At 51.3% G+C, this 12011-nt stretch overlaps 1 protein-coding gene across 3 annotated transcripts in view; it reads right to left on the bottom strand.

Annotated features, from left to right (window-relative positions):
- The window catches only part of vwa3a (von Willebrand factor A domain containing 3A), a 49446-nt gene that overhangs the window by 10420 nt on the left and 27015 nt on the right, over positions 1-12011 (bottom strand). For all 3 annotated transcript variants that reach the window (XM_069905627.1, XM_069905628.1, XM_069905629.1), the window contains 9 exons: positions 11706-11780; positions 11438-11576; positions 9706-9898; positions 5103-5173; positions 4752-4910; positions 3962-4052; positions 3184-3282; positions 1229-1326; positions 519-671 (listed from right to left, as the gene is read on the bottom strand). In XM_069905627.1, coding sequence (XP_069761728.1) covers positions 519-671; positions 1229-1326; positions 3184-3282; positions 3962-4052; positions 4752-4910; positions 5103-5173; positions 9706-9898; positions 11438-11576; positions 11706-11780 — 1078 coding nt within the window. The remainder of the gene's footprint in view (positions 1-518; positions 672-1228; positions 1327-3183; positions 3283-3961; positions 4053-4751; positions 4911-5102; positions 5174-9705; positions 9899-11437; positions 11577-11705; positions 11781-12011) is intronic.

Genomic DNA, 12011 nt, shown 5'->3' with positions numbered 1-12011 from the left:
GCTTCAAGCAGACAAAACCGTAAAGTGCAACATGTCGTTGAAAATCCATTCTCTGCATTTGCACTTGGACGTCTTCCCTGCTAATCTTGGTGCCGTCAGTGACGAACACGGTGAAAGGTTTCATCAAGACATTGCGCCTGTGGAAAAGCGGGATCAGGGCAACTGAAATCCATCAGTGCTGGCCGACTATTGTTGGACACTGACACAAGAGGCATCAGATGCCAAGTACAAACGAAAATCAGCGACATGACATTTTTAGGTCAGTTGAACTAACGTAATGAGTCAGCGTCATTATACGATTACACAGGCTGAATTCAAAGTTAATTGAATGTTTCTCCAACTTCAAATGTGATACAGGGAATCTGAAATGATCTTTGTGTTCAGCTTGAAGTTGCTTATCATAATCCCCAATGTTTTTTCAGGAAGTACAGCAGGATCCTGCTCAGAGCCACCCCATCGTGGCTTGGGTGTCTGGTTGGGGGATATCCAAGGAGGGGACAGCTCACAGCTTCGCTCACCTTGATCTGCACCGTGGGGAAGTGCGAGCAGTACTTGGCAGCCACTGCTGGGCACCTGTTCCGCCCCGACCACCTCCTCTGGCTGCAGTGCCGTCCCCGCACCAGCCTGTGTAGGTTCAGCCCCAGTTTCGTCACACTCAGCTTCCGTAACCACTGACGAAAGAAAGTGGGGAGTAGTTTTCATCAATGACCATGGGATGAGAAACACGGTGACTTGGCTCAGCAGAAGGTCAGGTTTATGTGTGTATGTCAGTGTGTGTACATGTGCATGTTTGAGTGCACGTGAATGTTATCACATGTATGTGCAGCATCCTACTGAGTAGATTTATGTGCCTGTACATGTATGGTTGTGTACACATCTGTCTGGTCTTCTATGTACACAAGGCATGTATGTCAATGTATGTGTCTGTGGGTGTTTGTCTGTGTTGGTGTGCTGTCCACATGAGTGTGAGTGTAAGTATGCATCTGAGGCTGGGACAGAGATCGTGGTAAGGGCATGGAGGGTCACGGTGAGGGGATGGGGGGTCACGGTGAGGGGATGGGGGGTCACGGTGAGGGGATGGGGGTTCACGGTGAGGGGATGGGGGGTCACGGTGAGGGGATGGGGGGTCACAATGACACAGAATCATTGCCCTCAGGAATTCTGCGGACAGGATGCGGATGACCGGGGTGGGGGGGGGGGGTGGGACAGAAGGCAGACGGGTGAATACCTCAGCAGTCGAGCAAATCTGCTCCTCTTTCGGCAGCGACACGGTGGGAATTTCTGTCCGCCGTCTCCTTGCCCACAGCTGAGTCTGATACACGGCACCTTCCCAACAGAGACAGGAACGGCTCATACTCGAGTCCCCTCAGTCACCCTCAACCCACCCAGCCATCAATCGCTGGTGTCTTAAGAACTGTCCCAGGGCAGAATGTGCACCATGCTGGTGAACTTTAAGGCCAGCCACGGAAGGGGAGGAGTGCCACAGGGGAATGTGGGATTACTGGATGGACCTAACCGCTCACTGGAAGAGAGCACGCACATTCACATTTATTGCGTGATCAGTGGAGATGTCGCTGCAGTTGTCTCGGAGGGACTGCATTGGGAGTCCAGCACATGGCTTTACTCTCTCTGACTCAGGAGTACCAGTTCACCAGACCAGAATGGGGGCTTCTCTGTGTGGAGAGAGAGATGAAGCAAGCTGAAACCCCCACCTGCAGTCCCCAAGGTCAGAGGGAGGGAATACGGAATCATTGTATGTAGGAAGGATGTACTGGTGAGACCTCGTGTGGAGAACTGTGTGCAGATTTGGACACCATATTTGAGAAAAGACGTGCTGGTATTTGAGAGGGTTCAGAGAAGATTTACTAGAATGATACCAGGAATGAAAGAGTTATGAATGACTGTCAGCTCTTGGAGTGCAAGAAGGATGAAGGGGGGAAGGGGGGGACCTCAGAGGCATTTTGAACGCTGAAAGGCCTGGACAGAGTAGATGTGGCAAAGATGTTTCCCATGGTGGGTGAATCCAGGACAAGAGGGAACCAAAGGCCCTCAATTTAAAACAGAGGCACGGAAACATTTCTGTTGTCAGGGGGTGACTTGTTGCCACAGGCAGCTGTGGAAGTGAGGCCATTCGGTGTATTTAAGGCAGAGATTGATAGGTATTTGATTAGATAGGGCATCAAGGGTTATGGAAAGAAGGCCGGGGAGTGGGGCCGAGTGGGAGGATGAACCAGCTTATGATTTGAATGGTGGAGCAGACTCGATGGGTTGAATTTCATAGTTTGATTTTAGATTGAAAAAAGTGAACTCTCCATTCACTTCCAGGGATGTTCACGACAAGGAAAGCTTGATTATTTTGATATTGAATTAAATTGTTTGTTGTCATATATACTGAAAAACAGTGCAATGCTGTGTTTAGTGAGCTAGCCAGGTAAGTCAACCCATCCTTGGGCACAACATCTGAGAGGGAGAAATTTAAAGGAGATGTAAAGCAAAGCGTTTTACACGGAGAGTGGTGGGGGTGAGGAACGAGTCACTCGCAGAGAGTGGTGGGGGTGTGGAATGAGCTGTCAGCTGAAGTGGTGAATACGGGCTCAGTTTTAACATTTAAGAAACATTTGGACATGAATAGGAGAAGTATGGAGGGACATGGACTGGGCAGAATAAAACCAGCACAGATGAGAAGGGCTGAAGGGCCTGTTTTTGTGCTGTAGTATTCTATAGTTAGACGATAAGAACCAAAGATAGGTGGTTAATAAATATTCACTGTTACCATAGTGCCAGATAAAATATGCGACTTTGCAATAGTGCAGACGGTCCATCTGAGGTGTGGGAGCTGTCCTTGATTAGTGTAACAGGAAGGTTCAAGAGCATAATAACTGTTGGAAAGAAACTGTTCTTGAGCAAGAGGGGCTGGACTTCACGCATCTGTATCTTCTGCCCGAAGGGAGCAGTGAGAAGAGATTGTGACCAGGGTGGTGGGGGTCCTTTACAATGTTGGCTGCCTGTTGCTGCCAGTACAGGAAGACACCATACAGGGCAGTCAGCAGAGATGTGATGGGTGAAGGGCCTGTCTCCACACCATAAAATTCTATGGGACGGTCAGCAGACTTTATGGGCCAAAGGACCTGTCTCCATGCAGAAATGTGATGGGTGAAGGGCCATGCTCATAGCTGGACTCACCCACTTTAATCCCCTCATCTGTGTAAAACGCCGGTCTCACCAGCTGGCGCTTCCTCCGGCGGCCTGTGGAGGGATGGGTCCGCGCTGTGGCAGGATGGGCTAGCAAAGAAACACAGGGTTAGCTGGGATGGGTAGAGGGGAAGCAGAGAGGTGGGCAGTATGAGGTTGGGGAAGGTGGGGGTGAGGGAAGAGGCAGTGGGGAGAGGGAGAGAGAGAAGGGGGAAGGAGAGAGAGAGGGGTAGACAGGAGCAGAGAGTGGGAGAGAGGTAGAGACCACACAGGCTGCTGTAGACTGGCTCATGGGAACCAGGTATTGGAGCCAGGATTCGAGAGGGTGTTGAGGGCAAGAAGGGCTCCCGAAGGGTTTCAGACGCTGAAGGCTTCTTGATCTTGTGGGAGGTTCGGATCTGAAGCTCGGGTTGGCCGATGTGTCGAACAGGAGTCTGTACGGCTGCAGGAGGCGCTGGAGGGAAATCCACGGACACTCGGTGACTCTGAATGGATTCTCTTTTGCTTCTCTTTCTCCTATAGTTAGAGGTGCCAGGCTCTGCTCAAGGCAACTCTTCGTTTTCCTTACGGCAGGGTAACGTTGGAGATGATCACGTAGATTACATTTTTCACGTTTTATTATGTGGCAATAAAAGGAGCCTTGAGTTGGGCAGCACTAACATGGCGGGGGGGGGGGGTAATGACCCACTCACTTGGGGGGGGGGATAAGCTGAATTCACTTGGAGGGGAATGGGTTACACTTAACTGGAGAGGGGTGGGTTGCACTTACCTGGAGGGGGGGCTGGTGACCCAATGCAGGGGTGCCGGGTCAAAGCTTTCAGTGCTGGGCCCCACTCTTCACCTCCATCCTCCCGTGCTCGCTGCAACGGTAAAGGAAGATCGCATTATTCCCTCACCTTCCCAGCTCCGCACCGCCTCTGCTTCCTGGGGCTCATCGTGTGTGGAGTACTCACTGGCAGAGGGAACTGCTCCAGGCAGAGGGTATAGCCGAGAAACAGGCCCTTTGGCCCACTGAGTCTGTACTGACTACATGATCCCACTCACCTGCATTAAAATTCCAACCCCTCCGTGTGCTCCTCATCCAGGTACCCGTCCAGATGCCTCTGAACCTGTGTTCCTGCTCCACCACCGCAGTTCCACAGCAACTCACTCAAATCCCCTCTGAATCTCCCTCTCTCCAACTCAGGCCCTCTAGTTTTAGATTTCCCTCCACCCCACCCATGGGAACCCATCACTGGTCAACTATCCTGTGTCTCCCTCACATATCACCTCTCCAACTCCCTCACTCCAGACAAAACACACCCAGCCTTTGCAATCTCTCTTTGTAAACCCAATCCAGACAACATCCTTGTGTGGGGAACGATGCTGACCCATCACAGCACTCAAGGTCAGACGTAAAGTGAAGCTCCCTCCGCACCGTCCCATCACACACTCCCAGATCTGTGTTGTTGATGATTTGGTGGTGATGGTGGCTACATCGTGACAGCTGGGGTGTTAGTGTGGGAGCCCCAAGCAGAATTGGTGGTGATCTGTCAGACGTGATGTGTGTGTGGTCTCACCATTCTGGCTGCCGTCAGTGCTGTGGGTTTTGGAGGGAGAAGCCTGGGAGGACGGGACATCTCCTGCGTCAGCAATGCCGGTACACTGTCAGCTGCTAGCAGATGTTCTGGAGACAGAGCCCCCGAACGGCGGTGGAGGGAGTCCAGCAAGGCAGCACACTGAAGGAACAGGCTACAGTCAGTAACCACCGCCTGTCACAAACCCTGCACCCCAGCACGCCTGGCATCCACACATGGACCCTCAATGCACGGACAGACCCTCAACACATGGACTTTCAACGCGCGGCAGGCCCCTCACCACACGGACAGGTGTGCAAGCATGTTTTCCAGGGAACCATCGTGCCAACATACCTTCTTGGAATAATTTGCTGCTTTCTCCACCTCAGCCAACAGGAGCTGAATGTCGTCACTTTCGATAATATCTGGGGCAGAACAGATAAACCACAGTGAGCTGATCTCCCTGCCCGGGAGCAACGGACTTCAGCTGGGTTGGTCCAGACTGCCTGCACTGTGCTCCCTAGCCCGTCAGTCGAGTCAGTCCCACAGGGGTAGACACAGACATGGTGGACGGCAGGAACCCTCACAATGGGTAACTGCCACAATCAAGGATCAAGGGGATGATCTCCCACCCACCTTCTCCAGCAATCCCAATGTTCCACATCAGAGATCACCCCAGAGTACATGCCAGCACGCTTAGCTTAGCGCATCATTATTACAGCGACAGATATCCGTTGCTGTCTGTAAGGAGTTTACATGTTCTCTGTGGGTTTCCTCTGGGGGCTCTAGTTTCCTCCCACCCTTCAAAAGGTACCGGGGGGTTGTAGGTTAATTGGAGTATTTGAGTGGCTGGCATGGGCTCGTGGGCCGAAAGGGCCTGTTATTGTGCTGGACGTCCAAATTAAATTAAATAACCCCCCACACATCCCGATCCCCAGGTAAGCTCTCAGAACCTCGCATCCTCCACTCCTGTCTGGAGGCCTGTGGCCTGTAGAGTGCCACATGATTGGTGCTGGCTCCTATGTTAATTATTTGAACTCGAGTGCAGTTGGCAGGTTAGTATGTTTAGGGTTGACACCAAAGTAAGTGGTGCAGTGGACCATGACGAAGGAGGTCTAAGGGTACAACATGATTTAGACCAAGTGGTTCTCAACCATTTTTCCACTCACATATCATCACAGGCATCCAACTGCACTTCCTGAGAAGACAACCTTCTAAAGGAGCGCTATCAAGAGTGTCCTGGCCAACTGCATCACAGTGTGGGTACAGTTGCTGCAGAGAAATGGATCAGAGATCAATCCACAGGTCCATAAGAGTGGCAGAGAGGAGAGAGGATCACTAGTCTCCCACCCCACCCCCCCCCACGATGTGATCTACTGGGATCATTGTCTGAAGAGGGTGCACAAAATAATTGAGGACCCCTTCCACCCCACACAAAGGATCTTTCAGCTGCTCCCATTGGGGGAAGAGATACAGGAGGATCAGAGCCAGCACCACCAGGCTGAGGAACAGCTTCTTCCCACGGGTAGTGAGAACGCTGAACGACCAAAGGAACTGCTCACACTGACCATCCAAGACTCTCATATTAATGAAGCAACATTTATTTATTTATTTGTATAGATGAAATACTGTCCTGCATATGTATATCTGTCTGACTGTGTGTTATGTCTGGTTGTGTGTTTTGCACCAAGGACCGGAGAACACTGTTCCGTCAGGTTGTACTTGACCTGATTTCGATGAACTGGGCCAAGGAATAGCAGATGGAATTTTACACGGGTGAGTGTGAAGAGTTGAACTTAGGGAGGTTAAACCAGGGCAGAGTGAATAGCACGGCCCGGGGAAGTGAGGTAGGACAGAGAGATGCCAGGGTACAGGTATATAGTTCCCTTAAAATAGGGACACGAGTGTGCAGAGCAGAGAAGACACTTGTCTCCGTTGGACAGGGCACCGAGTGCAGGAGCAGTGACGTCATGTTACAGCTGTACAGGACTAACTACATGGTGAACACACTGAAATGCTGGAGGAACTCAACGTATCCTTCAAGAAGGGCTCAGGCCCGAAACGTTGGCGATAGATCTTTGTCTCCCATAGATGCTGAAAAGAGTGGCTGAGTTGCTCCAGATTTTGATGTGTTTACCACAATCACAGCGTCTGTAGCCTCTACCCCAACACAGTGACCACTCGGAGTATTGTGTGCAGTTCTGGGCTCCCAGCTAAAAGAGAGTTAAGGTAAAAACACACCACACTGGTGAAACTCAGCAGGTCAAAGAATGGACTTTATATAGCAAAGATAAAGAATCAGCATCAGAGGGTAACTAAGAGAGGGGAAAATTAAGTATGAGAGGAAATTAGCAAATAATATAATGGAGGATAGCAAAAGCTTTTTTAAATATGTGAAGAGGAAGAAATTGGGTCAGTCTAAAATTGGTCCATTAAGAATGGAAAAGGGTGGAATTATTACCGGAAACAAGGAGATGGCTGAGGAATTTAACAAATACTTTGCATCGGTCTTCACCAAGGAGGATATAGGTTATGGTCAGTTAGGGGGTAGTGGTCATGCGGTATCAAGAGACTTGGGGAACTTTCCTGGGGAAGTAGGGGATCTAATGGATATCCGGATCTAGAAGCAGGAGGTTGTGAGTAAATTGTTGGGACTGAGGGCTGATAAATCCCCAGGGCCTGATGGGCTGCATCCCAGGGTGCTTAAAGAAGTTGCTATGGAAATTGTGGAGGCACTGGTCGACATTTTCCAAAGTTCCATAGATTCGGGGGAGGTCCCTGAGGATTGGAGAGTGGCTGATGTGGTGCCGATTTTTAAGAAGGGAGGGAAGGAGAAAACGGGAAATTATAGACCGGTCAGCCTGACGTCAGTGGTGGGGAAGATATTGGAATCTATCATAAAAGGAGTAATAGCAGAACACTTAGGCAGAAATAATAGTATAAGGGCTAGTCTGCATGGATTCCTTCAGGGCAAGTCATGCTTGACTAATCTTCTGGAATTTTTCGAGGATGTGACAAAGAGGGTGGACTTGGGAGAGCCAGTGGATGTGGTGTATTTGGACTTCCAGAAGGCCTTTGATAAGGTACCGCACGGGAGACTAGTGGGCAAGATCAGGGAGCATGGAATTGGAGGTAAGGTGCTGACATGGATAGGAAATTGGTTAAGAAATAGGAAACAAAGGGTTGGAGTAAGCGGGTCTTTTTCAGGATGGCAGCATGTGACGAGTGGCTTGCCGCAGGAATCGGTATTGGGTCCTCAGTTGTTTGTAATTTATGTAAATGATTTGGATGAGGGGATTATTAATAACATGAGCAAATTTGCAGACGACACTAAACTGGGTGGTGGTGTGGGGTGTGAGGAGGATGTCAGGAAAATGCAGAGGAACTTGGACAGGCTGGAGGAGTGGGCGGCTAAATGGAAGATGACGTTCAATGTGAGCAAATGTGAGGTTATCCATTTTGGGGGAAATAATAGGAGACGAGCTAGGGAGTGGGGAGGTGCAAATGGATCTGGGTGTACTTGTTCACCGGTCACTGAAGGCTAACATGCAGGTTCAGAAAGCTGTGAAGAAGGCAAATGGCATGTTGGGTTTCATAAAGAGGGGATTGGAGTATAGGAACAGAGACGCCCTTCTGCAGTTGTACAGGGCCCTGGTGAGACCCCACCTGGAATATTGCATCCAGTACTGGTCTCCAATTTTGAGGAAGGGCATACTAGCTATAGTGGGTGCGCAGCGCAGATTTACAAGGTTAGTTCCAGGGATGGCGGGGTTGACATATGCTGAAAGGCTAGAAAAACTGGACTTGTATCCGATGGAGTTTAGAAGGATGAGGGGGGACAATATTGAGGTATATAAAATCATCAGGGGGATAGACAAGGTGAAGTCGGATTACTTGTTCCCAATGATGGGGGAGACGAGGACTAGAGGGCATAGTTTAAGAATAGAGGGTAGGCCCTTTAGGACGGAGATGAGAAAACATTTTTTTACCCAGAGAAGTGTGAATCTGTGGAATGCTCTGCCACAGAGGGTGGTAGAGGCAGATTCGCTGATTATGTTCAAAAGAGAGTTAGATAAGACTCTAGTGGGCAAAGGAGTTAAGGGTTATGGGGATAAGGCTGGAAAGGGGTACTGATGGTAGTGATCAGCCATGATCTGTAAAATAGTGGTGCTGGCTCGACAGGCCGAAGGGCCTACTCCAGCTCCTATTGTCTATTGTCTATAGAATCAGTGTTCCAGACTTGAGCCCTTCATCAACCTTTGGAGGAGGGTTAAGATTAAAAGGGTGCAGAAAATACTTAGAGACTGGAGGGCTTCAGACATAACGAGAGGCTGGATGAGCTGGGATTGTAATCCTTGGAGGGTGAGGGGATGACCTTACAAAATCATCTTGGATAAGGTGGATGACCATGGTCTTTTTCCCCAGGGTAGAGGTGTGATACTAGAGGGCACAGGTTTGAGGCAAGGACAGGGAAAGATTTACAAGGGTCCAGAGGGGCATGTTTTCACCCAGAGGACGGTGGGGTGAGTGGAACGAGCTGCCGGGGGAAGTGGTCGAGGCGCGGACAGTTACAACGTTTCAAAGGTGTTAGTTGTAGGCACAGAGGAATGAGGGAGATGGGGCAAACGCAGACAGAGGGGAACAGCTCAGGTCGGCATGGACACCTTGCGCTGAAGGGTCTGTTCCTGCGCTGTGAACTGCGCTGGTGGTAGGGAGGTGAGCATGTGACATGTGGCCGCAGCCTAGGTATGCGTATGAACATAGCCCCAGCCTGGGTCTGCCTGCAAATGTGTCCCCTGTCTGGGTCTGCTTGTGAACACAGCCCCACCTGGGTCAGTGTGTGAAAACACAGCCCCCTCCTGGGCCTGCATATGTACATGTCCCCTGCCTGGGTCCATGGCTGATCTCCAAGGTGACCTCGCTCTCTGGTGTCCAGCCTCAGACCTGCACTACTCACCTGAGTCCTGGAACCAGTGGAACCTCCCACGAGCTGCCCGTGCCAGTTCCCGCATCGCGTCCGCCGTCTCCCTCGGGGAGGCATAACGCGGGACTGGGTTCCTGTCCAGGCCGCAGTCAGTGGTGAGCAGGCAGACATGAAGGTGGAGATCGCTGCCCCCACACATCTCGGCAACGTAGCTGGTGACAGAATCCTGAGGCAGCAAGGAGGCATAGTTCAGTGACTGCAAGAGCATCAGGGGTCATTTAGCCCATCATAGAGGCCATTCAGCCCTTTGGGGGGGCCATACAGCATATCAAGGGAGTCCTTTCAGCCCATTAGTGGGGAGACCATTCAGCCCATCAACAGAGGCCATTCAACCCATCAGGGCAGTCAGCCCATTGAGAGAAGCTATTTAGTCCATCACAGGGCAATCAGTTCATCAGGATGCTTTTCAGCCCATGAGGGGCTATTCAGCCCACTGGGAACAGTCAGCCCATCGAGAAAGGCCATTCAGCCCACTGGAGACAGTCAGCCCATCTGGGAAGGCCATCCAGTCCATCAATAGCTGTTCTACCCATCAGATGAGACTATTCATCCCATCAAGAGACACATCACCCCATCGGAAGAGGGGACACTATTCAGTCCTCTGAGAGAATGTTCAGCCCATCAGGGCAATCATCCAATCGAGGGAAGAAATTCAGCCCCTCGATAGAGGCTATTCAGCCCATCAAGGCCAAACAGTCCATTGGGGAGGATATTCAGCCTATCAGGGCAGTCAGCCCATCAGAGAGACCATTCAGCCCATTGAAGGGAGGCAGGCAAGGGACAGGGAGACCATTCAACGCAACGGCTCTCCCCGCTACTTTGAGCCATGTCACCCTCCCAGCCAGAGGAAGTGTCTCACACCTTACCCGCTTGACATCACAGGGTTCAGTGCAGCCACCCCTCATGCCCCCTCCCCTTCTCCCACACCCCCCCACTGCCTCAGACATGCAGCCCACATGCCTCACCCCCAGTTGCACTCTCTTCACCCCACCCCACCGCCCCCAATTGGAAGAGGATTCACAAGCGTGAGATCATCCAGCCTCAGATTGAACGGGTCTTGAATGATCCCCACATCAGTAAAACAATGATGCCTTTGCTCCATCCCAACTGATCTCTGCACTCCTGTACTTCAAGTTTAAATTGAAATTTAGACATCGAGCACAGTAACCGGCCATTTCGGCCCACGACCTTGTGCTGCCCAATTATCCAACCCCACTGTACATTTTGGAGGGAGTGAGGAAACTGGAGCCCCCAGGGAAAACCCATGCACCATGAGGAGAACATACAAGCTCCTCCCAAACAGCGTGGGATTTGAACCCTGGTCCCGATCACTGGTGCTGTAACAGTGTTGCATTAATGCTAACCGTGCCATGTATGAGATGTCTAAATGGTCTGCTCTCAAAACAACCAACATTTAACTTGCGACAAGTAACTTAAATTAACATTCTGGTGAATTGTTTCTGCCCCTTTTCCAGCTCAGTACTCTTTGTCCTCCTGGCTGACCCAATGTGGTCTCCCCAACATTTCATACAGATGTAACGTGACTCCTAACCAGCACACTCCGTGCCCTGGGATTTTCCCCTGCCCTATTCAAACCGGTTAAACGATGTCCCAGTGGAGAACCCATCTCAGTCCAAACTCACTGCTTGACTGCCACTCTCTGACTTTATTTTGGGTTTACAGCATCTGCAGGTTGCAGCCCTACCGTGGTTTGGTCAGACATGCCAGTAGTGAGGAGATAGAGCCCGCAGGATCCCCGCAGAGTGATGGCGCCCATCTCCAGCACTACCCTCAGAACGGCCAGCAAGTTCCGGCTGCCTTCACACCGCTGAGCTAGGCACCATCTGGGAGCAGGACAGAGAAAGGAGGGGGGGGGTCTTAGCACTGGGACAGAAGCAGGAGGGTCCGATGGGGAAAGGGTCTGGGAGGAGCCCCAAGAGAGGGCTGAAGTTACAGGCGCTAGAGCAACTCACCTCCAGGCAGCCTGCAGGTTGGAGGGGGTCACGGGGACCAAGGTGGGCTGGTAGCGTCGGACCTCAGAGCCAAACCTTGACAGGGGGAAGTGCGACATATGGTTAAAGTCCCAGCAAGAATGGTGATACACCCAGGCTCACCACACTGGCTGTGGGTGATCGTCAGCAACCCATGGGGTCTGGTGTAAGAGAGAAGGGGGGCAGGAGAGAGGGGAGGTGAGGGGGTGAGAGAGGGGATGGGAGTGACAGAGGGGGGAAAAGGTTGATGGGGAGTTAGGGGGTGAAAGAGGGGGTGGGGGTTGATTG

Source organism: Narcine bancroftii, chromosome 12, assembly GCF_036971445.1.
Source record: "Narcine bancroftii isolate sNarBan1 chromosome 12, sNarBan1.hap1, whole genome shotgun sequence".
NCBI lineage: Eukaryota > Metazoa > Chordata > Chondrichthyes > Torpediniformes > Narcinidae > Narcine > Narcine bancroftii.
The sequence above is the reverse complement of the archived record's forward strand: the minus strand, read 5'-3'. Positions and strand labels throughout refer to the sequence as shown.